General features: G+C 35.2%; 1 protein-coding gene across 1 annotated transcript in view; it reads left to right on the forward strand.

Annotated features, from left to right (window-relative positions):
• The first annotated feature begins 21,998 nt into the window (after positions 1–21,998).
• THSD7A (thrombospondin type 1 domain containing 7A) overlaps positions 21,999–24,412 on the forward strand; it is a 581,601-nt gene continuing 579,187 nt past the window's right edge. Inside the window, exon 1 of the mRNA XM_007536219.3 lies at positions 21,999–22,603. Within this exon, the coding sequence (XP_007536281.2) occupies positions 22,378–22,603 (226 nt within the window). The 5' untranslated portion in view covers positions 21,999–22,377. The remainder of the gene's footprint in view (positions 22,604–24,412) is intronic.

Here is a 24,412-nt window from a genome sequence, read left to right on the forward strand (position 1 = left end):
TATTATTAATAAATTGCCATGGTCAGTGGATACTTTATAGTAGTCAAAGACCTTAGATGAGGGTCAAAGTCTTTTTCAGACCCCTGTTATGGAAAGATTGGAAATACCTTGTATCAACAAATGTACTATAAACCATTAATCCCTCAATAAAATGATAAAACGTATTTGAATACATAGTAAATTGACTCTAAGTGAAATTTTTCACTGAGAAAATTATTTGTAAACATTTATAAAATTTAGATGATATAAAGAACACATAGCAATCTGGGTCTAAACTTCTGATAGATCCTCTATCAACCATCACTGGTCACATCCATTGGGAACATCATTATAAACCCTTTTATAGGCTTCTTCAGAACTGTATCCTCACTATGAACTAGCAATGGCAAGGCCTGCCCTACTTTCTGCAGGGAGGCTGGGTCATCCAGCTCTGCCACTTGAGGAATATTGGTTCTGAAATGAATGCAGTATAGAATGTTCTTTGCTATGACAATTGACTTTGAGCTCAGCCTGACAGGGACTCAGAGATTATACAGGCTCCTGTGCTAAAATTGAACAGATATGGGCCCTAGGTTAGACCATGGTGGTAAACAGCTAACTGAATTTATATATTTTCTTCGGGTTTGTGAGCAATGTTCTGTCCTAATCCTGATTCCTAGTTTTAGTCTCAACTCTAACACTATCTTCCCAGACAATATTTCTAGTCTATCCCTATGTTAAATATCAAGCTCAATCAAGGATTATTAGGACATAGTCTCCTAAAATTACTTCCTAGCTTCCTTCTACCCTAAGGTCCCTATTTTCATCTGCTTTATTTCTATTATATGGTTCTTGTTTATTAAACATTTTGTCTTGTTTTCCATCTTACTGCATTTCAGCCACCAAGTTCCAGATGACTCCATCTAGACTTTCTACTATGACTCCATCTAGACTTTCCTGGGCAGAAGACCTTACCAATGCATCTGGAAACCTCACCTCTCCAGAGCCCTACCTCACTAGGAAAGATAGAACAGGCTGGGAGTATGGGTCAAGCTGCCAATGCCCAGGTCCAAAGGAGAAGCAATAAGAGAAGTGATAACTCCCAACATTTGCACCCCAAAAAGAATTTTAGTCCATGCTCCCAGAGAGATAACCAGTAGGGAAGTTTCTAATGGAGAGGATGGGACACAGAACTCTGGTGGGGGGAACTGTATGGAACTATACCCCTATTATCTTACAATCTTGGAAATCAACAATAAGTCACTAATAAAAGTAAAATATATATAACTAAATTAAAAGTCACTAAAAACTGAATACAAGTAAAGCAATGCTCTTGACAGACTAATAACCTTTGATTTTAATACTCTTTAGACTTATATTAAAGTTTTATTAAATTCTCTTTTTACTGTTGTTTCAAGTTAATCTTCACCTAATTTTAAGTATGCTCAGTGTTTTTACTGACTGGTGTTGCACTTGCATTAATATCATTAACATTTATTTTAAGAGAATATACAATATTATAGGTTTACGTTTCTAATTTATGGATATATTGCTTTGGAAATAACATTCATTTTCAAAAAAGATTGGACATGATTTGATAGTTTCAAATTGAAGGGAGGAGTATAATTTTTAAGGTTTTCAAAGCAGTAATTTTATATCAATATAAATAATGGAAACTTCTTAACATTCAGGACTATAATTATGGATATAAAATGAAATTTAGTTTGATAACTGTTATTTGCTGATGATCTATGCCTTAGATACAATAACATCTCATATAATTTAAAACATAAAGGTTGTGTTTACCTTATTATTACAGAGATAAAATAGAGGGTGGATTTGTATGCAGCTTCAAGGTCAGAGAAGTTGAGGGAGTCTTACATGGAATTAGATTTGTCAAACCATTGGCATCTGGAATTATAAGATACTAGATGGCTTTGTATAATAATCAATAACTTTAGTACCCTACAGACATGTATAAAAGTAGGTTTAGTTCTCAGGGCAATAAGCATGCATGACCTTTTTTCAGTACAGTTAACTCTGATTAAAGCTTCCATTAAAGGTTTGACAACAGTCACTTCCTTAACAAAAGTCTTAACTATAATATAAACAGTGAGTGGTAATTTTACATTGTCAAGAAATACAGCCTCACAATTATAAGAACTCACAATATCTCTGATGTTGCTACTATTAAATGACTTCATTGTAAACTGATTCATGGGGCTTAATTACTATATGGTACATATACTACCTAGGTAAGACAAATTTAACTTATAAAACACAACTAAAATTAATAGATAAATGTCTATTATTGAAATATACTAATGTGTAAATGTTTCTATATTTGTTTTCTAAAACTCCAAAATTTCGGGGTGAGTTGGGCAGGAAAGATAACCCATCATCAACTGGTAACTACATTCAGCCATGGTGTTATATGATGTTTAAATTAGCTTAAATCATTAGAAACATATATTTGGTAAAAATCTATGCAAAACAATTATTAAAAATAAACCATAAAATCAAATGAAACAATTAGGAAGAACCTCTCCATACACCAATTTCAAAAAGCACCACTCTGTGATAATCTCTGGGTCACTGTAGTTATTAGAGAATTAAGGTTACAAAAATGTTAATTAAACTCAAAACACTAACCACACTAGAAGATCCAAGGTAAGTTGGGCATTCTGCAGTTATCTTTGTTGGAACATACAGTTGGTGTTTTGCAAATAAATCATTTATTCTGCCTTAGTGAAGCTAATTATTCTCAGCATGCAACCACTGTTTCAAATTGCAAAAGGCACATCAGTCTTTGCTGTATGTTGGAGAAATTAAAACCCAATCAAATGAGATAATGAGGTGCATGCAAAGAATATGATCTCACTTTTCCAATGCAATAAAAGTGAAAGCCATTGAAAGAAATGTTGCATAGTCATAATTCAGAGAGGATAAAAAGCTGTAAAGCAAATGTTCACTATTTATTTTAATTACTTACTGCTTAGAGGTAAGAATTAGGTTAATTTATTGTGTGGTTAAAATTCCTTTTTAGTGGAGGGTAGATAGCATGATGGCTATGCAAACAGACTCTCATGCCTGAGGCTTTAAAGTCCCAGGTTCAATACCCCACATCACCATAAGCCAGAGCCGAAGAGTGCTCTGGTTAAAAAAAAAAAAATTCCTTTTTAATGACAGGCGACAATGGTGACAAACAGCCCTTTATGAAGCAATTTTACAAAGAACTCTTAAAATTAAAAAGAAAAAAACAAGGAACTGGTTTATATTATGTCACAAATAAACATACACACTTGTAAGAGTGTCATGAGAATTAAAAAAATAATTATTAAGCCTGGGATAGAATTGGTGTTCTACTGCACTTCCATGGTCTGAAAAAAATTAAACACATTATTATACTCACAAATTGAAAAGTGACATCTCTGATAAAATTGTTAATCACATTACTGATTAAAAATATTTTAGGGGGCTACATAATACCAGCAGCTGCATTTCTTTCCTCTCCTTTCCTGGGTCAACTAGGAATACCAAAGGAAACTACCTGGGACCACAACAGATGGGACTGGAACAACTTCAGGAACCCACCAAATCACCAGTGAGTGCAAACATGTGTGGCTCATGGACAGAGAGGAATCTAGGGAGAGATTAAGTCTCTAGTAACAGCACAGCAGTTTACCACTTAAGACACTACCTCCAGTTTGTTTCACCAGTAAGAAGACAGCTGAGGAGAGGTCTCCCCTGAGACTCACCAAACGCAACTGTGAGTCTCCATTGCTACTACCCTCAGAATCTGGAGCAGCGGCAGGTAGGCCCTGGGCTGACACAGAGAACCAGGAAATTCAGGAGAAGATCTATACCTCAGTGGCCTAGCAGTGGGGCTATGAGAGTCTCTTTGCATAAACACTGGGTTATCTCTGTCCCACCCTGCTTTATCTCTTAGTCAAGAGTCAGTGATTAAGCTAAGAATCCTACTTATAGTTTAAAAGTTCTCAGTTTCCTATAGCCTACAGGGAAGAAAAAGCACAAAAGAGGCTTTCAAGCCACTGTGCTCCAACTCGGGGATTAAAATAATATTGAAATGACTGTCAATTTCCACAACTGTGAACCCTTTAATTACCTTACTTAGATACAAGTCAATATGAGCAAGAGTGATCAGTAATTTGAAAAGTATTGAGTGAGGGTCCTCATAACATACTATATAAAATGGTTAAACCAACAAGAAGAAATATTGGAGAAATGAACCAGGACAAGAGTCCAGCTAAAAGCCTCCCAAAGGTTGAAGCACAAAATAATGAAGTCAACATCCAAACACTAGTTAAGGAAATAATCACAGGAGTGAGTGAAGAGTTTGAAAGAATTGTCATCAGAAATGCAGAAACAACAAATGAGACGCTGGAAGTAAACACTAATCATCTCAAGGTTATTAGAGAACTGAAAGGTAAAATAGCTGAGCTAAGAACACAACTAGCTGAACAAGCTAAAACAGTATCAGAACAGGTTAACAAAATAGATGAACTCCAGAAAACAGTACAGTACAGGGGAGAGAGAATAGAATAAATGAGGCTGAAGACAGAATTAGCAAGATTGAGGACAAATTAGAGACAACTATAAAAGAAGTAAGATATCTCAAAAAGAGATTAAGAGATACTGAAAACTACAACAGAAACCTATTGGATGACTTCAAAAGAAATAATGTATGCATTATTCGCTTACCAGAGGAAGAAAGAGAAGGAGGGGAAGAAAGAATTCTTCAGGACATAATGGTTGAGAACTTCTGTAGTCTAGGCAACATAAAAGAAGCCCCGAGGGTCCCAAACAGAATTAACTCAGACTTAAAGACACCAAGACACATCATATTATAATGGAAAGGAATAAGTGTAAAGAAAGGATCCTGAAGGCTGCAAGAGAAAAACAAAGAGTCACCTACGAAGGAAAACCCATAAGATTAGCAGCAGACTTCTCTATACAAACAGAAGAGAATGGAAAGGTATCTATCGAGTGCTCAATGAGAAAGGTCTTCAACCAAGACTGCTGTATCCTGCTAGACTGTCATTCAGACTAGAAGGAGGCATCAAAACCTTCTCAGACAAGCAATCATTGAAAGAAAAACTATCACCAAGCCTGCCCTGAAAGATTTTTTGAAAGGTCTGCTATAAACAGACCACCATAAATATGCCATATATCAGAACACTCTAAATCTCTACAAGAATGGCGTAGAAATATCTTCAATCTTTGATTTCAGTAAATGTCAATGTCCTGAATTCACTTATTAAAAGGCAAAGAGTAGGAAGATGGATCAGAAAGCACAACTCAAAAATATGCTATATACAGGAAACCCACCTAACTCAACAAGACAAACACAGACTCACAGTGAAAGGATGGAAAACTATCATACAAGTCAATGGCCCACAAAAAGGGCAGGAACAGCCATTCTCATATCTGACATGAAAGACTTTAAAAATCAATAAAATTAAAAAAGAGGGATGGACACTACTTAATGCTCAGTGGATCAGCCAATCAAGAGGACTTAACAATTATTAACATTTATGGACCCAATGAGAATCCATCTAAATACATCAAACATTTACTGAAAGAGCTACAACAATATATTAACATCAACACAATCATAGTAGGAGACTTCAATACCCCACTCTCTCAATTTGACTGTTTATCCTGGAAGAAAATCAATAAAGACTTGAGGGAGCTAAATGAAGAGATAGATAAACTAGAACTATTGGACATTTTCAGAGTCATTCACCTCAAGAAACTGGAATACATATTTTACTCAACTATTTACTCAAGTAATAGCCAAAATCTGCAAGTAACCCAGGTGTCCAACAACAGATGAGTAGCTGAGCAAGTTGTGGTATATATACACAGTGTAATTTTTTATAATCAGATACAAAAAATGGTGACTTCATGATTTTCAGCTGATCTCGGATGGACCTTGAAAAATTTATGTTAAGTGAAATAAGTCAGAAACAGAAAGATAACTATGGTATGATCTCACTCTCAGGCAGAAGTTGAAAAACCTGATCAGAAGAACAAACACAAGTAGAACCTGAACTGGAATTGGCATATTGCACCAAAGTAAAAGACTGTGCGGTGGGTCGGGTGGGGGTGGGAGAACAGAGGTCCAAGAAGGATGACAGAGGACCTAGTGATGATTGTATTGTTATATGGAAAACTGAGAAATGTTATGCAGGTACAAACTATTGTATTTACTGTTGAATATAAAACATTAATTCCCCAATAAAGAAATTTTAAAAAGGTCTACTTTTTCCTGTGAAAACCTTTTTTTTTCTAAAAATACATATGGGTAGCCTTTATAATTGCTTAATAACCTAGTGAAATATGTTAGGATCTGGGTATATATCAAGAGACATTTTGTAATTTAAACTTACTCATACTACTATTTATTGCTTGTATGTTGAGGTTTGTTTTTTTCACTGGTCATTGTTAATTTTTTTAATCCTCAACAGCCCACTTTCAAAATAGCTGAAATTCAGATGGATTGTATGTTTTGTCCCTCAGTTGTATGGAAGAAACAACTGTAAGCCTCCCTTTCAGCTGCCAAGAAAGTGCAGTCTTGTTAACAACCCAGTATGTGAAAACAGCAGGATTCAAACATCAGTAATGACAATACAGAGAGCATGAGGTTTCTGCTCATTACTGTGGGGGCTGTCAGTCTGGAGCAGTTTACTTTGCAAAGTATCAATTGAGGATAATGCCCACTGTTAGTTATTTACATGCCAATATAGTATGCTGGGTATTAATGCATTTTTGAGTTTTTCCTCTTAGTTTTTTGTTTTTTCTTCATATTTTACTTTATTCTCTTTTATATAAATCCAACCATATATCATTTATTATATTATATACTAGTTATATAACATAATAAATAAACAATATAAATTTATTATATTATATATTATATAATATATATTTATTTATATTATATTATCCTAGAATCAAGTAACATGCAGTTTGGCTTTCATAGATAGTTTCAAGAATGGTGTCATGTATACCTGATGGCTCAAAACTCAGTGGCTGATGTGTTTTGTAGAAGTTACTGTATCTGTAAACTTGGCATATACTTGGCACAGAGAAAAATCACTCAGTAAATATGTTTCTGCTACTTGAAAGAATGGGTCAATGTAATTTAAAAAATAGTATGGAGATAAAGGAAAAATAAATTAAGAACTGCAACCATGTGCAAATCACCAAGTTCAAGTCTTCAGTCCCCATCTACAGTGGGGAAACTTTATGAGTGATGGATCAGTGCTTCTGGTGCTTCTTCTTCTTTCTCTTCTCCTTATCTCTCTCTGTCTCTCACCCTTTGTCAAAAAATGGCAGCCAGAAAAGGTAGAATCAGGCAGTCACTGAACTAACAAATCTTGTGACAAAAAGAAAAAGAACAAATAAGAGGAGGAGAAAGAGGAAAAGGGGAAGGCAAGAGAATGAGAAGGAGAAAGAACTGTAATAAATTGAGTGAGCATTATGAACTTTTCCATAGTCATATCTGGAACATGACTCAACAGACACTAAGAAGATGTATGATCTTGATTCTTGATGTTATTGCTATAAAGTTACTGTTAATTCCTGCTTTTAGTTTGGGCTAATATGTACTATGTTGAATAATTTATATAGTTGGCAAATGTGGCTTCTAGCATACTTCACTTATGGACATATGTTCATTAGGGTATTTTCTCCACACTTGAAACCCTGTTGTATTAAATGCTTTCAACAATTCACTAAACGAAATATATTGTGGATTAAGTAATCCTTGCTAATATAGTTTTAAACAACTTTTATATATCACCCAATTTTTTCTTTTCTCTTTCTCTCTCTCTCTCTCTCTCTCTCTCTCTCTCTCTCTCTCTTTGCCTCCAAGGTTTTTGGTGAGGCTCAGTGCCTACACTACCAATTGACTGCTCCTGGAGGCTATTTTCCCCCCTTTTGTTGCCCTTGTTGTTTATCATTGTTGTTATTGTAGTTACTGCTTTCATTGTTGTTGGATAAGACAGAAAGAAATTGAGAGAAGAGGGGAAGGCAAAGAGGGGGAGAAAAAGACACATGCAGACCTCTTTCACCGCTTGCAAAGCGACCCCCTCCCCCTGCAGTTAGGGAGCAGAGGGCTCAAACCAGGATCCTTACACTGGTCCTTGTGCTTTGAGCCATGCGCTTAACCCGCTGCTCTACTGCCTACCCCCTTCTCCCAATGTGTTTATGATCCTTTCTTTTCAGTTAAATAAAATAAAGTTGGATGATGAACTATTGTTCGTCTCTACTTAGCAACTCTCAAATAGCTATTTAACTTAGGAAGGAAAAAACAATACTTTTATCATTTCTGGTTTACTATGATTATTTCTGTGTCACCAATTAGCAAATGAAAGGATAGCTATTTTCTTTATAAATTACAAAAGAATGAAGTTGCCATATGCCAACATAGGTTAGTGTTATCTCAAGGGAAAAACTTTTAGAAGTAGCAGAGCTGCTAGTAGCAATTAATTATTTTTTTTCTCACTGTATTTAGTGAGAAATTTGTACCAGCAGTTTGAGAAAATTGGTAGCAATGTCTGCTACAGGATAATAAAATGGGTAGAGCTAATTTACTGATATTTCCATTTGTCCCCCTCAAAATGTCATATCTTCATTTAATACTGTTTTATTTTCATTGCCAAATGGTAACTTCAGAATAAATATAAATTTTCTGCTGCATAATAAAATATACTAAGATCCAAGCATATCTTTGCTTTGTCTGAAAGAATGAATGTGTCTTGTGAATGCCATGATATGCTGAGTAGCTGGTCTCTTTTATTACCTGTTACTCAAAAAAAAGTGTGAGTCTTTTAAGGAAATTTAAGTTGTGCCTATATTTGTGTTTATTTTATTTTTCCATGAAGACATTCACTATAGGATCATTGATTTTCTCAAAAAGCTGTCCCTGATTTGTTCAGCACAGTCTATAAGTAAATAGGGAAATTTTACTGCTTTCAATTAAACCACTAATTAAATGGAAATTTCTTAATCTCTTAATAAGTGTAATATTTTAATTTTTTTATAAATGTTTCTTCCTCATTCACTTATGACATGTGAAGAAAAATAACACTAATTAAATATTAAACTTATATAACTAGGAGAATAGAAGCTATAACATAAAATATTGCCTTCTAAAATAAGGCATTGAATATAAAAATACACTTTGCTTCACCTCCAAGTCCCACTAAAACATCAACAACAGAGTTTAAAAGGCTTAAGTAACATAAAGATAAAATGGAAGAAATAAGTACAAAATGAGTGTGTAAAAAAAATTTATTCAGGAGTAACAATTGAAATAACCCAGCTGAATACAGAAAGCTGAGGCACTTGGTACATCAAAAGGTAACACAAAAATATTTATCAGGAATGATCAGAAATCAGAGGTATCACATACTCTGAAGTTGGGTTAAAGAAAATTCTCTTGTAGAATCCAAAGATATAACCACACAATAGTTTATATGAATACCATCTGAAAAAATTGATAATCTGTCATAGAAACTCTTCATATCTATCTAGTCACTATCTAGTCACCTCTCCTATCAAAGACACATGATTTTTTCCTCTTCTGTGAAGTAAATACACCTGTACCATCCCCATTGCAGTCTTGCTTTCTTATTTAATCATAGTTTAACCCCTAAATATGTACCTTCACCAAATTAATCACTGGTAGCTTTGTAGAGAAAAGGGTCTAATTTTTTGCATCTGACTGATTTTTAGCCCACTACTGACTACTATAGTCCAACTATTTGACTTAAAAGCATGTGGAGATTATGATGTTCAGATAATTAAATAAAAATGAAAAAAAGGCCTGATGAGTAACACAGTTTTTGAATGTAAGAAACTTTGACAAAAATATAGCTACATATTTATCAAATTCTTTCATTTTTTTTCCACATTGGGAATACAGACAGGCACATTTTTTCAGCTTTACTTGAAATTCTATTTTTCTATTTTTACTATTGCAGCCATAGTTATTACTTAGTTATTACATAATTATTATTACATAGTTATTACCTGGTTATATAGTTATTATTACATAGTTATTACCTAGTTATATAGTTATTATTACATAGTTACTACATAGTTATAACTTTTGCTTGCTGTCTGCAGGATTAATACATCACTTTCCTTTCCCCCCTTTCTTTTTTCTTTTTGATAGAGACAGAAATAAATAGAGTCAGGATTATGAGATAGAGAGGGAAACAGCAAGAGACATCGACAGTACTGCTTCACAGATAATGAAGCTTCCTTCTTGCAGATGGAAGAGGGCAGGGGCTTGAACCTGTTCCTTGCACATGGTAAAATGTGCACTCTACCTGGACCAACATTATCTAGTCCCTCATTTGTGATTATAATGTGTCTATATAATGTATTTTGCATGAAGGCTCATAGGAAGAAATTGTGAAAATATGTCATAGTCTAGTTTTCCTTTCCATTTGCTCAGTAGCTACTATATAAGCCAAATGATGAACTACCTAGTCAGAAGATAAATCTAACCAAAATGCCTGAAACTTTAATAAGCAATATATAAGACAATCTGTGGAGCAAAGAAAAAATAGCTAAAATGAGCACAATCGCAGAAGCCTGACAGTAAACATCAAGAATATGAATACTTTGTGATGAATCCCCAGAAAAAAAAAAAAGGGATAGGATCATGAAAAATATTTTAAAAAATAACAATTTGAAGAAATAGTGCTTTAATCTTCCCAAATTTGATGAGAAACATTAAAAAATCTTAAAAACAACACACTCTAAATATAAAAAAAGATCCACATCAAATGCTGTAATAAAATATTAAAAAAAAAAAAACTCTAAGAGAAGAAAGCCTAGTAAGTTCCAAAAGAACTCATAATAAGGTCGACAGCTAACTTCACACGAGGAACAATAGTTTCCCAAAGATATTGGAATGCTATTGTCAAGGGGGTCAAAGAGAGTAAGTATAAACCAGAAAATCTTTATCCAACAAATAATTCTTTAGACATGACAGATAAGACTTTCTCAGCAAACAAAGTCTGTGAGGATTCATTGCTAATAGAGGTTTTTTACAGAAAATATTATATTCCATCAAAGAAACTGGACCGTAAATTAAATCCCCAGGAAGAACAGAATCAGAAATTGCTAGAATGTTGATTTTGAAACTTAGGACAGAGTTGACACTATATATCCCTATCATTCTATGTAAATATATATATATGCACATATGTACAACTCATATAAATATATTTCTATATACTTATGTTTTTTCATTTTTAATATTTATTTATTATATTATTTTTTTATTTAAGAAAGGATTAATTAACAAAACCATAGGGTAGGAGGGGTACAATTCCACACAATTCCCACCACCCAATCTCCATTTCCCACCCCTCCCCTGATAGCTTTCCCATTCTCTATCCCTCTGGGAGCATGGACCCAGGGTCATTGTGGGTTGCAGAAGGTAGAAGGTCTGGCTTCTGTAATTGTTTCCCCGCTGAACATGGGCATTGACTGGTCGGTCCATACTCCCAGTCTGCCTCTCTCTTTCCCTAGTAGGGTGTGTCTTTGGGGAAGCTGAGCTCCAGGACACCTTGGTGGGGTCTTCAGTCTAGGGAAGCCTGGCCGGCATCCTGATAACATCTGGAACCTGGTGACTGAAATGAGAGTTAACATACTAGGCCAAACAAATTGTTGAGCAATCATGGACCCAAAGCTTGGAATAGTGGAGAGGAAGTGTTGGGGGGGGTACTCACTGCAAACTCTAGTATACTTCTGCTTTCAGGTATATATTTTGCAGTAGTTTATGGATACGTGTGAACATATGCTCTCTCTCACAGAAACTGGTGTATATTTAGGTTTTGGGACTTTGTTAGAAAGTGAACCACCTGGGATGAAAATAGAGTATACTATGAAAGGAAAGGTCTCACCCGAGTAATGAAGTTGAAGGGTTGTCATTCCACACCTGAAGTCTCTGGACACAGTCTGAAGTGAAGCGTGTTGAGGTGGCAATCGTTGAGTTGGTTAGGTTGTGATTGGCAGATGCAATATTATTTGATATGGATTGGGAGAGGCATACGGGAAAGTGGGCCCTATCCAATGGTTCCAGGACTGGGGGAAGTAGAGGCTCTATAGTGGAGATGTGAGGTTCCTGCTGTCTTAGGGTTCAAAAAGACAATCGATAGTTAATGTTATCATCACATTACTTGGTAATTGGGTTCACTTTGAAAAGTCCTTTTGTTAGGGTTTGCTGTACAGTACCCAGTATCTTGTATATAGCTGTGCTATTGGTTGCTTCTGATCTACTTGGTCTAGGCTTTTGAGAGAGTCTGCATATCAATTACACAGCCTATATATTAAAAAGATTCAGTTTGTGTTTTGAAAAACTTCGAGACATACAATTAATTTTCCCTCTCTTGTATTAATTAACTAGTGATTTATATGACTACATTTTACTAGGAGTTTACATAAACACCATTCCAACCACCAAAAGACTGTGACCCATCCCTCCCACCCACTCCCACCTCCCACTGGCCCAGAAAGCTGCATGTCTACCCCTCACCTCAGGGTTTTTACTTTGGTGCCCTACTTATAATTTGGTCAGGTCCTGCTTTTAGTTTCCCTTTCAGATCTTCTTCCTCAACTTCTGTTGATGAGTGGGATCATCCCATACTCATCTTTATCTTTCTGACTTAGCTCACTTAACATAATTCATTTTAGCTCTGTCCAAGATGGGTCAGAGAAGGTGGGTTCATTGTTCTTGATAGCTGCATAGTATTCCATTGTGTATATATACCACAGCTTTCTCAGCCACTCATCTGTTGTTGGGCACCTGGATTGCTTCCATGTTTAGCTATTATGAATTGTGCTGCTATGAACATAAGAGTACACACCTTTTTTTGGTTGGATGTTATGGAGTCCTTGGGGTATAACCCCAGGAGAGGAATTACTGGATCATATGGAAGGTCCATGTCTAGCCATCTGAGAGTTTTCCAGACTGCTCTCCACAGAGGCTGGACCAATTTACATTCCCACCAGCAATGTAAAAGGGTTCCTCTGTCCCCACAACCTCTCCAGCATTTGTTGCTGTAGTTTTTGATGTATGCCATTCTTACAGGAGTGAGGTGGTATCTTAGTGTTGTCTTAATTTGCATTTCTCTGACAATCAGTGACCTAGAGCAGTTTTTCATATGTTTGTTAGCCTTTTGGATCTCCTCTGAGGTGAATGTTTTGTTCATATCCTCTGCCCATTTTTTGATGTGGTCATTTGCTTTTTTGGTGCTAAGTTTGCTGAGCTCTTTATATATTTTGGTGATTAGTTTCTTGTCTGATGTATGGCATGTGAAGATCTTCTCCCCTTCTGTGAGGGGTCTCTCTGTTTGTTTAATAGTTTCTTTGGATGTGCAGGAGCTTTTCAAATTGATGTAGTCCCATTGGTTTGTTTCTGCTTAAGTCTTCCTTGCAATTGGGTTTGATTCATCAAAGATGTCCTTGAGCCGTATGTGGGAAAGTGTTTTACCAATGTTTTCCTCTAAGTATTTGATTGTTTCTGGTCTGACATCTAGGTCTTTGATACATTTGGAGTTGATTTTTGTTTCTGGTGAGATAAAGTGCTTCAATTTCATTCTTCTGCATGTTTCGACCCAGTTTTCCCAGCACCATTTATTGAAGAGAGCCTCCTTTTTCCATTTAATCCTTTGGGCCCCCTTATCAAAGATTAGATGTCCATAGGTGTTGGGATTTACTTCTGGGCTTTCAATTCTGTTCCACTGGTCTGTGTGCCTATTTTTGTTCCAGTACCATGATGTTTTGATGATGATGGCTTTATAATATAGTTTAAGATCTGGGAGTGTGATGTCTCCATTTCTGTTTCTTTTCCTTAAGATAGTTTTGGCAATTCTAGGTGTTTTCAGGTTCCAGATAAATGATTATAGTGTTTGTTCTATTCTCTTAAAGAAGCTTGGTGGAACTTTGATGGGTATTGCATTAAATTTGTATATGGCTCTGGGCAGAATATTTATTTTGATGATATTTATTCTTCCAATCCCTGAGCATGGGATATTTTTCCATTTCTTGGTATCAGTTTCTATTTCCTTGAGTAGCGACACATAGTTTTCAGTATATAAGTCTTTCACTTCTTTGGTCAACTTTATTCCTAGGTATTTTATTGATTTTGCTGAAACAGTAAATGGGAGTGATTTCTGGATGTCTTCTTCTTCAGATTTAGTGTTTGCATAAAGAAATGCCTCTAATTTTTGTACATTGATTTTGTAGCCTGATACCTTGCTATATTGCCTAATAACTTCCTGTAGTTTTCTGCTGGATTCTTTAGGTTTTTCTATATATACTATCATATCATCTGCAAATAGTGAGAGCTTGACTTCTTCCTTTCCAATCTGTATTCCTTTGATTTCTTTCTCTTGCCTGATTGCTATGGCAAGAACTTCCAATACTATGTTGAAGAGTAACGGTGACAGTGGACAGCCCTGTCTAGTCCCCGATCTGAGGGGGAATGCTTTCAGCTTCTGTCCATTGAGTATGATGTGGGCTGTAGGTTTGCTATATATAGACTCCACTATCTTGAGGAATTTCCCATCTATTCCCATTTTTTGTAGAGTTTTGAGCATGAATGGGTGTTGGATTTTGTCAAAGGCTTTCTCTGCATCTATTGAGATAATCATGTGGTTTTTGGCTTTGCTTTTATTGATGTGGTGAATGACATTGATTGACTTACGGATGTTGAACCAGCCTTGCATTCCTGGGATGAATCCCACTTGGTCATGATAAACAATCTTTTTGATGTGTTGCTGTATCCGCTTGGCCAAGATCTTGTTTAGTATTTTGGCATCTATGTTCATCAGAGTTATTGGTCTGTAGTTTTTCTTTTTTGTTCTGTCCTTATCAGCTCTTGGTATCAGGGTGATGTTGACTTCATAGAAGGTGGAAGGGAGTATTCCTGTTTCTTCAATCTTATGGAAAAGCTTGAGAAGTATGGGTACTAACTGTTTCCTGAAAGTTTTGTATAATTCATTTGTGAAGCTATCTGGTCCACGACTTTTGTTGTTTGGGATGTTCTTAATAATGGTTTCAATTTCTTTGTCTGTGATTGGTGCATTTTGATTTTGTAGTTCTTCTTGGTTCAGTTTTGGAAGGATTTATTTCTGGGCTTTCAATTCTGTTCCACTGGTCTGTGTGCCTATTTTTGTTCCAGTACCATGCTGTTTTGATGATGATGGCTTTATAATATAGTTTAAGGTCTGGGAGTGTGATTCCTCCATTTATGTTTCTTTTCCTTAAGATGGTTTTGGCAATTCTAGGTGTTTTCATGTTCCAGATGAATGATTGTAGTGTTTGTTCTATTTATTATTTATTTATTCCCTTTTGTTACCCTTGTTGTTTTATTGTTGTACTTATTGATGTTGTCATTGTTGTATAGGACAGAGAGAAATGGAGAGAGGAGGGAAAGACAGAGAGGGACAGAGAAAGATAGATACCTGTAAAACTGCTTCACCACTTGTGAAGCAACTCCCCTGCAGGTGGGTAGCTGGGGGCTTGGCTTCTGTTTTTTCTAATGATTTTAAAAAAGTGGTGATGCTATACATAAAAAATTCACTCAAATGAACTAGAAATGTAAATTTGTATGACTCATCTTCTACTAATAGCACACAACGAGCATGCCTATTTGTCTAAGGTTGTTAATGTTTTTCTTCCCTACTAGTATTGATAACTTAGGCATGTTAACTTTCTCTCTTTTTAAAAAAATATTTTTTATTATTTTTATTTATTTATTGGATAGAGATAACCAGAAATTAAGAGGGAAAGGAGGTATAGAGAAGTAGAGAGACAGAGAGACATCTGCAGTACTGCTTCACCACTCACAAAGCCTTCACCCTGCAAGTGGGGCTGGGGCAGCTTGAACCCAGGGCCTTAAATATTGTAACGTGCACTTAACCAGATGCACCACCAGCCAACCCCTTTATTTATTTATTTATTTATTTATTTATTTATTTATTTATTCATTTATCTTTCTCTATTATTGCTTCAGATTTGTAGGATCCTCAGTTGGCTTACCTTTTTTAATTCTTGGCAGATTGTTCAGTTTTATTTCTTTGGGGAGTTTCCCCAATAAATTAACTCTTCCTTATTATTCTGAACTTTTAATATATATATATATATATATATATATATATATACATATATATATATATATATGTATATATATGTATATATATATATATATATATATATATATATATATATATATATATATATATATATATACATATTCTGAACTCTTAAGCAATACAACTGCAATCCACTGAATACTCTTCTGACTTCTACCAATATATCTTGGCCAATTCTTTCAGTTCCTTCCCTGTGTAGTTCCCTTGTTTTCATTATACTCAAAGAAATTTGAACTATGAATATGAACTAGATTGAACTATGCTATAATTCAGTTTTAGATATCAGCTTGCAAACTACAAAAAGAGGTGGAGGAGTTTTTAAAACAGGAGAAAGGGGAGTTGAAGGCTTTCAAAGTTCAGAGGAATCTGGGAAGGCAAAGAATTTGGGGTGTACACCCATACAACATTTTCCCATGTCTTAAAGATTTAGTTTTCCCCAAGCAGTACCCTATTTTAATCTATAAAACTTGCATGTATTTATCTGTAAACTCTTTTTGTGCTGGTTAACTTCTGAGTTTTTTGTTTGATTTACATTTGCTCTTCTATATCAGGCTTATTTTTAAGAATTGGCTTTCATATTTAGTATCAACTATGTATAAAAGATTGTATCTTTTTGGCACAATGTTATGTTGTCTGCAGGAATCCCACCTAACTCAACAAGACAAATACAGACTTAAAGTGAAAGTTTGGAAAACTATCATACAAGCCAATGGACCACAGAAAAATGGGCAGGAACAGCTGTGCTCATATCTGACTCAATAGACCTTAAAATAAAATAAAATTTAAAAAGATAGGAATGGACGTTACTTAGTGCTCAGAGGATCAGTCAAAGAAGAGGACATAATGATTATCAACAATCAAGGAGAGGCCATCTAAATACATCAAACATCTACTGAAAAGAGCTATAGAAATATATTAACAGCAACACAGTAATTGTAGAGAACATTAACATTCCATTCTCTCAACTTGACAGATCATCTAGGCAGAAAATCAATAAAGAAAATAAAAATAAATAAATGAATAAATAAATAAATAAATATAAAATAAATAAATAAAAATAAATGAAGCTAAATGAAGAAATAGATAAACTAGAACTATTGGACATTTTCAGAGTAAAAATGGTGATTTCACCATTTTCAGCCCATCTTGGATGGAGCTTGAAGAAATCATGTTAAGTGAAATAAGCCAGAAACAGAAGAATGAATATGGGATGATCTCATTCATAGGCAGAAGTTGAAAAACAAGATCAGAAGAGAAAACACTAAGCAGAACTTTGACTGCAATTGTTGTATTGCACCAAAATAAAAGACTCTGGAGTAAGGGGGAGGGGGGGGTTCAGGTCCTGGAACAGAATGGCAGAAGACCTAGTGGGGGTTGTACTGTTGTGTGGATAAATGAAAATGTTATGCATTTAGAAATTATTATATTTACTGTCAACTATAAATTTTTAATCCCCCAATAAAGGGAAAAAAAAAAGGAAACTTTCTCTTGTTAATGCCCATGCTCAGGGAAGAAATTACAAAAGCCAGACTTTCCACCTTCTGCACCCCATAATGACCCTGGGACCATGCTCCCAGAGAGTTAAAGAATAGGAAAGCTATTAGGGGAGGGGATGGGATACGGAGTTCCAGTGGTGGGAATTGTACCTCTCTTATCCTATGGTCTTGTCAGTGTTCCCACTTTATAAATAAAAACTTAAAAAAATATATTGTATCTTTTCATTATCCATCTGTAAACACAAATGCAGCTATTGAGGATTAATCACTTTTGTTATCTTAGTTTGTATTATTCCTCTATATCCTTCAAATGACTAAGTCATTGTATCAGCCTGAGTGTCTTTATGAAGTTTCTTTTTAAAAATGACTTTATTGAAATGGTTACTGGTTTACAGTGCAATCAATAACACACACACATACAAATTTATTATGCACCAGGACCCAAATTTGCTCTTCCACCCATCCCTCTCCTTCTTTCCTCAGAGCCCTTTGCTTTGATACCATGCACCATGCCTAGTTCATGTTTTATTTTATGTTTTCCTTCTCTGACCCTACTTATTAAGTCACACCTAAGTATGGAAACATTTTTTCATGTTTCTTCAGTGGTGAAACTTCTCAACAACTGGAGTACTAATTTGTGTCAAGGATAATGGATGTTCACATATTACAAGGGATTTGATGTTCTCTGTAAGGCTTATAGCAAATCATCCATTCTCTAAATCATGGAAGGATCTAAAAAAATATATTGTACATGTTCACCTAATACAGGAAAGAAGGGGTCCTACCACTGTAGGCAATCCCTGTTTTAAGGTTTAGTTTGGGGAGACCATGAGATAACTTTTATTTAGGTAACAATATTTGAAATATATAGTTTGTACTCTCTTCACAAAACAAGTCTATAGATGATCAAATTGAAAAGAAACAGATGATAAAATGGTTATTGATAAAAAATAATTGGAAGAAAAATAGTGAGTCTTATGAGCTAGAATTGAGAAAAAAGTAAACACTATGGCTACTTAATATAAAGATTAAAAAATTGAATATTTTAATTTTGTGGAGCTGGCAGGCAGAGGGTATATAAAATATCCCCAAATAAATTATGTGTATTCCAAATCTTAGTCAAGTATGACACCTAGAGGCAATATAAACAGAATTATTTTGATTTTTTTACAAGGTGAGATATATTTATGTAGAGATAATTATTTAAGATTTTTCTTTCAAAATGTCATTCTCAGATCCTTCCATATATAAAAAATAATGAAAGAGAAACTGTGTTTTCCTGTTTGTTATTTTTATTTAAAAAATGACAAATATTTCCTTCTCTGTCAATAAAGTGAACTATTGATGATTGATTTTTAAATGCTGATACTAATCTTTGAAAGTCATCACATATTTATGGGTCATGAGTTATGTCCATATTCTTATGTTAAAATAAATAACAAAGTACAGATATATTACTACACATCCTCAGTCTGGAGTACAGAAAATATAGAGATAAAATAAAGAAAACTGGGGCTGGGTGGTGGCTCACCTGGTTGAGTGCACATGTCACAATGCGCAAGGACCCAGGTTCAAGCCCCCAGTCCCCACCTGCAGGGGCAAAGCTTCAAAAGTGATGAAGTAGTGCTGCAGATGTCTCTCTGTCTCTCACCTGCTGTATCCCTCCCTCCCCTCTTGATTTCTGACTGTCTCTATCCAATAAAGAAATAAAGATAATAAAAAAAAAATTTAAAAAAAAAGAAAACTATATGAGAAGTAATGGTTATTTATTTTTAATTTTTTAATCTTTGCTTTATTTTCTCCATTGGTCTGGAAAACTTTTATAGCCCAGCCTCACTAATACTTGAATAGTCCTTCATAAAAATTCTGAATGATTTACTTCATGGCAGGCTGTACTGATGGTCAATGTAATTTGCATCCTTGAGATTTCTCGTGACTAAATTTTGACATCATGTCATTAAACATTTGTGCATTATATCATATTCTAGAAAACAAAATATTGCCTTGTACTTGCTTACTATCTATCTGTTTTATTGGTAGGATTTATCCAACTGTACATTAAAGCTTTCACAAAGGAGCATGTATCTAAATATATCTATCACTTCTGTGTCCTCAGAGACCCATTTATTTTTGTCCTTAAGTGTAATAATGACACTGTTATAGAATAGATACTTGGCACTGGTAGAGAGAAATGCTTATGTGACTTAGTTTCTATAACCTTTGCCAGAGATAATGTGTGTGTTGGGGCGGGGGTGTTGAGGAAGGGGTGGTAGAAAGATCTTTGTGTGCACTGACATTGAAAGAAAGAGACTATTTTTAACAATTTTCAAACAATGCTGAAAAATAGTCATCCTAATTGTGTATTTTAAGTGACAGGGAAATTTAACTTCATAGAAGTGGTTACTGACTCTAATGTTTGATGTTATAGTTATGTTTAAACTCTTGACCAATTAAATAATTATTACATAGACACAGATAAATATAAAAATACAAATCTTAAATTTTCTTTTGATATTAAACTGTTTAGTATTGCCATTTGGTGACTTTTCATAGAACTAGTTATTCTGCATATTAACTTGTACTAACCTGACTCCTAAGATTCTGTCTTATCTTGTATAATGAGTTTTACTTGGGAATTGGCTTGAGACTGTTCAACAGTGCTTATATTAGAAGAGACCAATACTAAAAGAATTCCAGCATTTAGAAACCTCCCTGTACATGTTAGAGGATTTTAGCATTTAAGACACTAATAGTAGCTGAGATTATAAACAAACATGGTAGGAAATACATCTACTTTAGAGTGTATTGTAGTTTTCCTGAGTAGGATTCATCCCCTTTGTTTTAACTGTTGAAACAAGTGCTCTTTCAGGGAGTCATACATTAGTTAGAATCAGATTTTCTTTGTTTTCTTTATCAACCCATAATCTTTTGATTGTTGTCTGTTTTTCACCAATGAAGAAACAGTAATCCACACTAGTTTATCTCTCCTAATCACAGACTCACTGAGCTAGGAGTCTCTGAGCTTTTAATTCCCTCTTAGAGACCTAACAGAGTGGAAAGTAAACAAAGACCAAATTTGCAGCCGTCACCATTGCTAATTTCTTCTTATGTCAGAATACTTAAGCAGGCAGGACCAGGGAATTATTTGATCAAACCTGCTTTTAATCTAATACATGCAGAAGGGCTGTGTCTGGAATGAGCCGCAAAAAATGACAGGCATCCCAGGAGAGCTTTATGGAAGGTTTCCTCCTTCAGAAACAGTAGTTTCCTCATTTTAAACTCCTAGGTGGTGGTATTGATGGAATAAATTCATGAAGAATAGTTTTCCAGCTTTTCAAATTTAATTTCATTTGGCCAAATATTGCTGACCGGATATGAATAGTTTTCTTTGGCTTTCTGTTTCTGGAATTTTTGATTGGCTAAATGCCTTGATAATATTTTAGCTGTACAAGGAAATGAAATAATAAAAGGTTATTATTGGGGGAGAGAAAAGGCAAGGCATTATCTGACTAGACACACTTTTCCTCTGTTAATGCTGGTTTAAGAAAGTGACAACACAAAGAACAAAAGACCCAATCTGGTTCTTTATTTAGACTTTTATGGAAGACATTTTCTCTATAGTAAGAATTAAGATAAATTTGAGTCAGGAATATTTAAGTAAGCTATCCAAATAACAGAAACAAAGTTTGTTGTTCAGTTTTTCTCACTAATGGTTGGATACTTTTTTTTTAAGTATATTTGGATGAAAAAAAGTAAAGAGATGGTACTTTTATCTATTTAATCTCTAAATAATACTCTGAATTTTAAATGAATTTTATTCATAATAGCATGTGAATATTTGCTTTTGTAACTGCAGTTTTAATTGCCCTTTAAATTGAATTAGTATTTTAAAATACTAATTTTATCTATTTTAAAACTGAGTCAGTTTTATGAGATAATTAAAACATAATCTACTTTGATTTGCCATGGTCTATTCACATTGTCCATATTTTCATTGAAAATAGATGGTTTTATGAGCTTGGGTGAAATCTGAAAGCAAGTAAACATCTATATTTTACTGTATTTTCATAAATACCGTTTCCACAAAAACTAATTCAGAAGCCACCGCTTAACAATAAATTATGAGTACCCATGCTTTGTGTAAATATCCACTAACAATAACATGCCACAAGATCTTGCAGTTGACTCTAGGTGACGACGAATTTCAATGTCTGTTATTTGTCATACTGAAGCCTGTCAGGTGATGATTCTTTTTATTGGTGTATCCTTTCAAACATATTTCATCGCACCATGTGCACACGAGTTGTTTGGGCGGGTATGTTAGATCTGGCTGTCCCCTTTCCAGTTCTCTCATTCTTTCTAACCCTTCCCTCTCCCTACCTCTAACCCCTCTGGCTCATTTGGGCTCATGCCCTCCTCCTTCTTTCTCCAGCTGGCAGTGGGGGCTGCTCAGCCTCCCAGATCCTGTGGACCTGCTCTGTCAGCTGCGGCCCCCTGCGGACGGCAGCCTTGCTCACTGTTAGGAAGTGCCACTCTGTGCCGAATGGCAGAGGCAGCCGCATCCCCGCCAGCGGCGATGGAGGCCACCAGCGACGCTATTGTTCCCTGGTATTAGACTTGCTTTACCTCCTTTTCATCTGCAAGAAACAATAGCGGGGGAGAGCTTTGCTTTTTATACTCCTTGGGAGGACATTCCGATGGCAAAACTCCTTGCCAACCGAGTTCTGGATCAAGATCCAGGAGCAGTTGCTAGCAACATGGAGCTGCAGGAGAAGATCTGGGAATCCCGGAGCCAGGGCGTTCTGCAGCTGCTGCCTCCTCTGCTGCCTCTGCCTTTGCGGCTGCTGCTGCTGCTACTGGGCGTCTGCGGGGCTGCGGCCCAGGGCGAGGCTGAGGTGCCTACCCTCTATCTGTGGAAGACTGGTAAGTGGGGAGGGGGTCTACCCTTCTACCCATCTTCCCGTTTGAGTCCACACTCAGAAACTATTGGGGTTCAGAAGATACTCCTGTGCTTCTTGGTTGTCTGGGTATGCTAGGTTCCTATAGTAAAAAGTATGACTCCTAGGAAGCCAACTATAACAGCTTTTGTCCTTTGCTGTTAGGAAAGAAGAAACAAACAGACAAAAAAAAATCTAAAAGGCACTAGTGAGTCATTAGAATATTTCTTTCGCAACTCTGTAGTTAATGGGAACAACTAACTCCACACTTTCGTAATGGTATTTTTAATCTCTGGATTCCTATTCTACCAAATGTCTGAAGTATGTTTCTAACAAAGTGCAAGCGAATAGTTTAGCTCTGGTCTTTATTCTATCATTAAGCAAGCAATTTAGAGAGCAATCTGTTCATTGCTGTCATATATAAGGATACAGAGTTGAATTTGTTAAAAAGTATGTCTTTGAGATAAGTGGGGCATGTGGAAACAAGTCAAGTGGGGGCAGTTCTAACATTTAAAGACACATGGTGTCTACTGAGCTTACTAAGAAGACAATAAAGTTCAGGTCTTATCAAGGGAATTGCAATATATATATATATATATATATATATATTTGGACTTTTAAAACCGTTACTTTGAAACTTTTCATGTCTTAAGAATTACTTTGCTTTGTTTTCAACTAACAGATAAAGGCAACAACTAGCATCTCAATATCTCTGGGCAAAGTGCTGACTGTGACAGGCAGGAAAACAATGCCAAGAAAGGATTTACTAACCCTTTTCCTGTTGCTCTTGCTTTCTTTTCTCTTGCTTTTCTGAAAGACACTGAACATTGCTTAGTAGGTATAAAATTTCTCAAAATTTTAGGGATAAAGTAGAAAACAATTCTATTTCTTAGAGCTGGAAATGGATTACGAGTTACCTTGATAATATGTAAACACCATATAAACACCAAGAGAAAGATGCAGTAGAAGGAACTGTTTCCACAGGATTGCAAACAAGTTTTAGAGTGGGGTCCTTTCCCTTGCTTCAGCTGTCTGTAGCTCCCTTCTATAGAGCCATCAGTCTGCTCTACAATTGCAGTGATAACCAGAATTTTGAAAGAAGTTGCATCATGTCAGCTTCTTAGTGAAGAGATTGAACAGAAATGTTTTTAAAGGGAAAGTACATAATTTTGCCTCGGAATTTTGAATGAGGTAGCATACATAGACACATTTAGAAGTCATTTGCAGACTAGTGTTCAACATTCTTGTTAATCCTGTAAAGATTAGTTGATTAATGTATACAGAGGAAAATAAAATTATTTTAATTAAATGTCAAGAATTAATGATTTAACCTAATTTAACTGAAGTTATTATTTTATCTTCAGAAGTTTAGATGTGTAACAACAAATATTAATCAAACTATAATTTACCATTAGATGGTATTATCTGAATGTATAGTAACAATTTCTCAGGCAGTTTTACACAAAATAGTACTTGGATAATTTAAAATTGAAAAGTGAAAACAATTCAAGCTGCAGAGTCTAAGCAACATTTATTGTGCAGTATGAAAGGTGCCAATATATGTCAACATAAATGTCATGGCGAAAACACAAAGCAATAAACAGTTTAAAATAGTAGAAAGCACTAAGGAGACTTTGGTTCCTGTGCTAGCTCAGACTCTTGCTGGTTATAAAAACACTGTCAGTTCACTTAACTTTTGATCTCAGTTTTTTTTTTTTTTCCCTGCATATGAATGTAAAGGACCTTCTGACAATCCACAGTTGTATAGGTTAAATGAGTAGGGTAGGAGAAGCAA

The sequence above is a fragment of the Erinaceus europaeus genome, chromosome 8 (genome assembly GCF_950295315.1).
Source record: "Erinaceus europaeus chromosome 8, mEriEur2.1, whole genome shotgun sequence".
NCBI lineage: Eukaryota > Metazoa > Chordata > Mammalia > Eulipotyphla > Erinaceidae > Erinaceus > Erinaceus europaeus.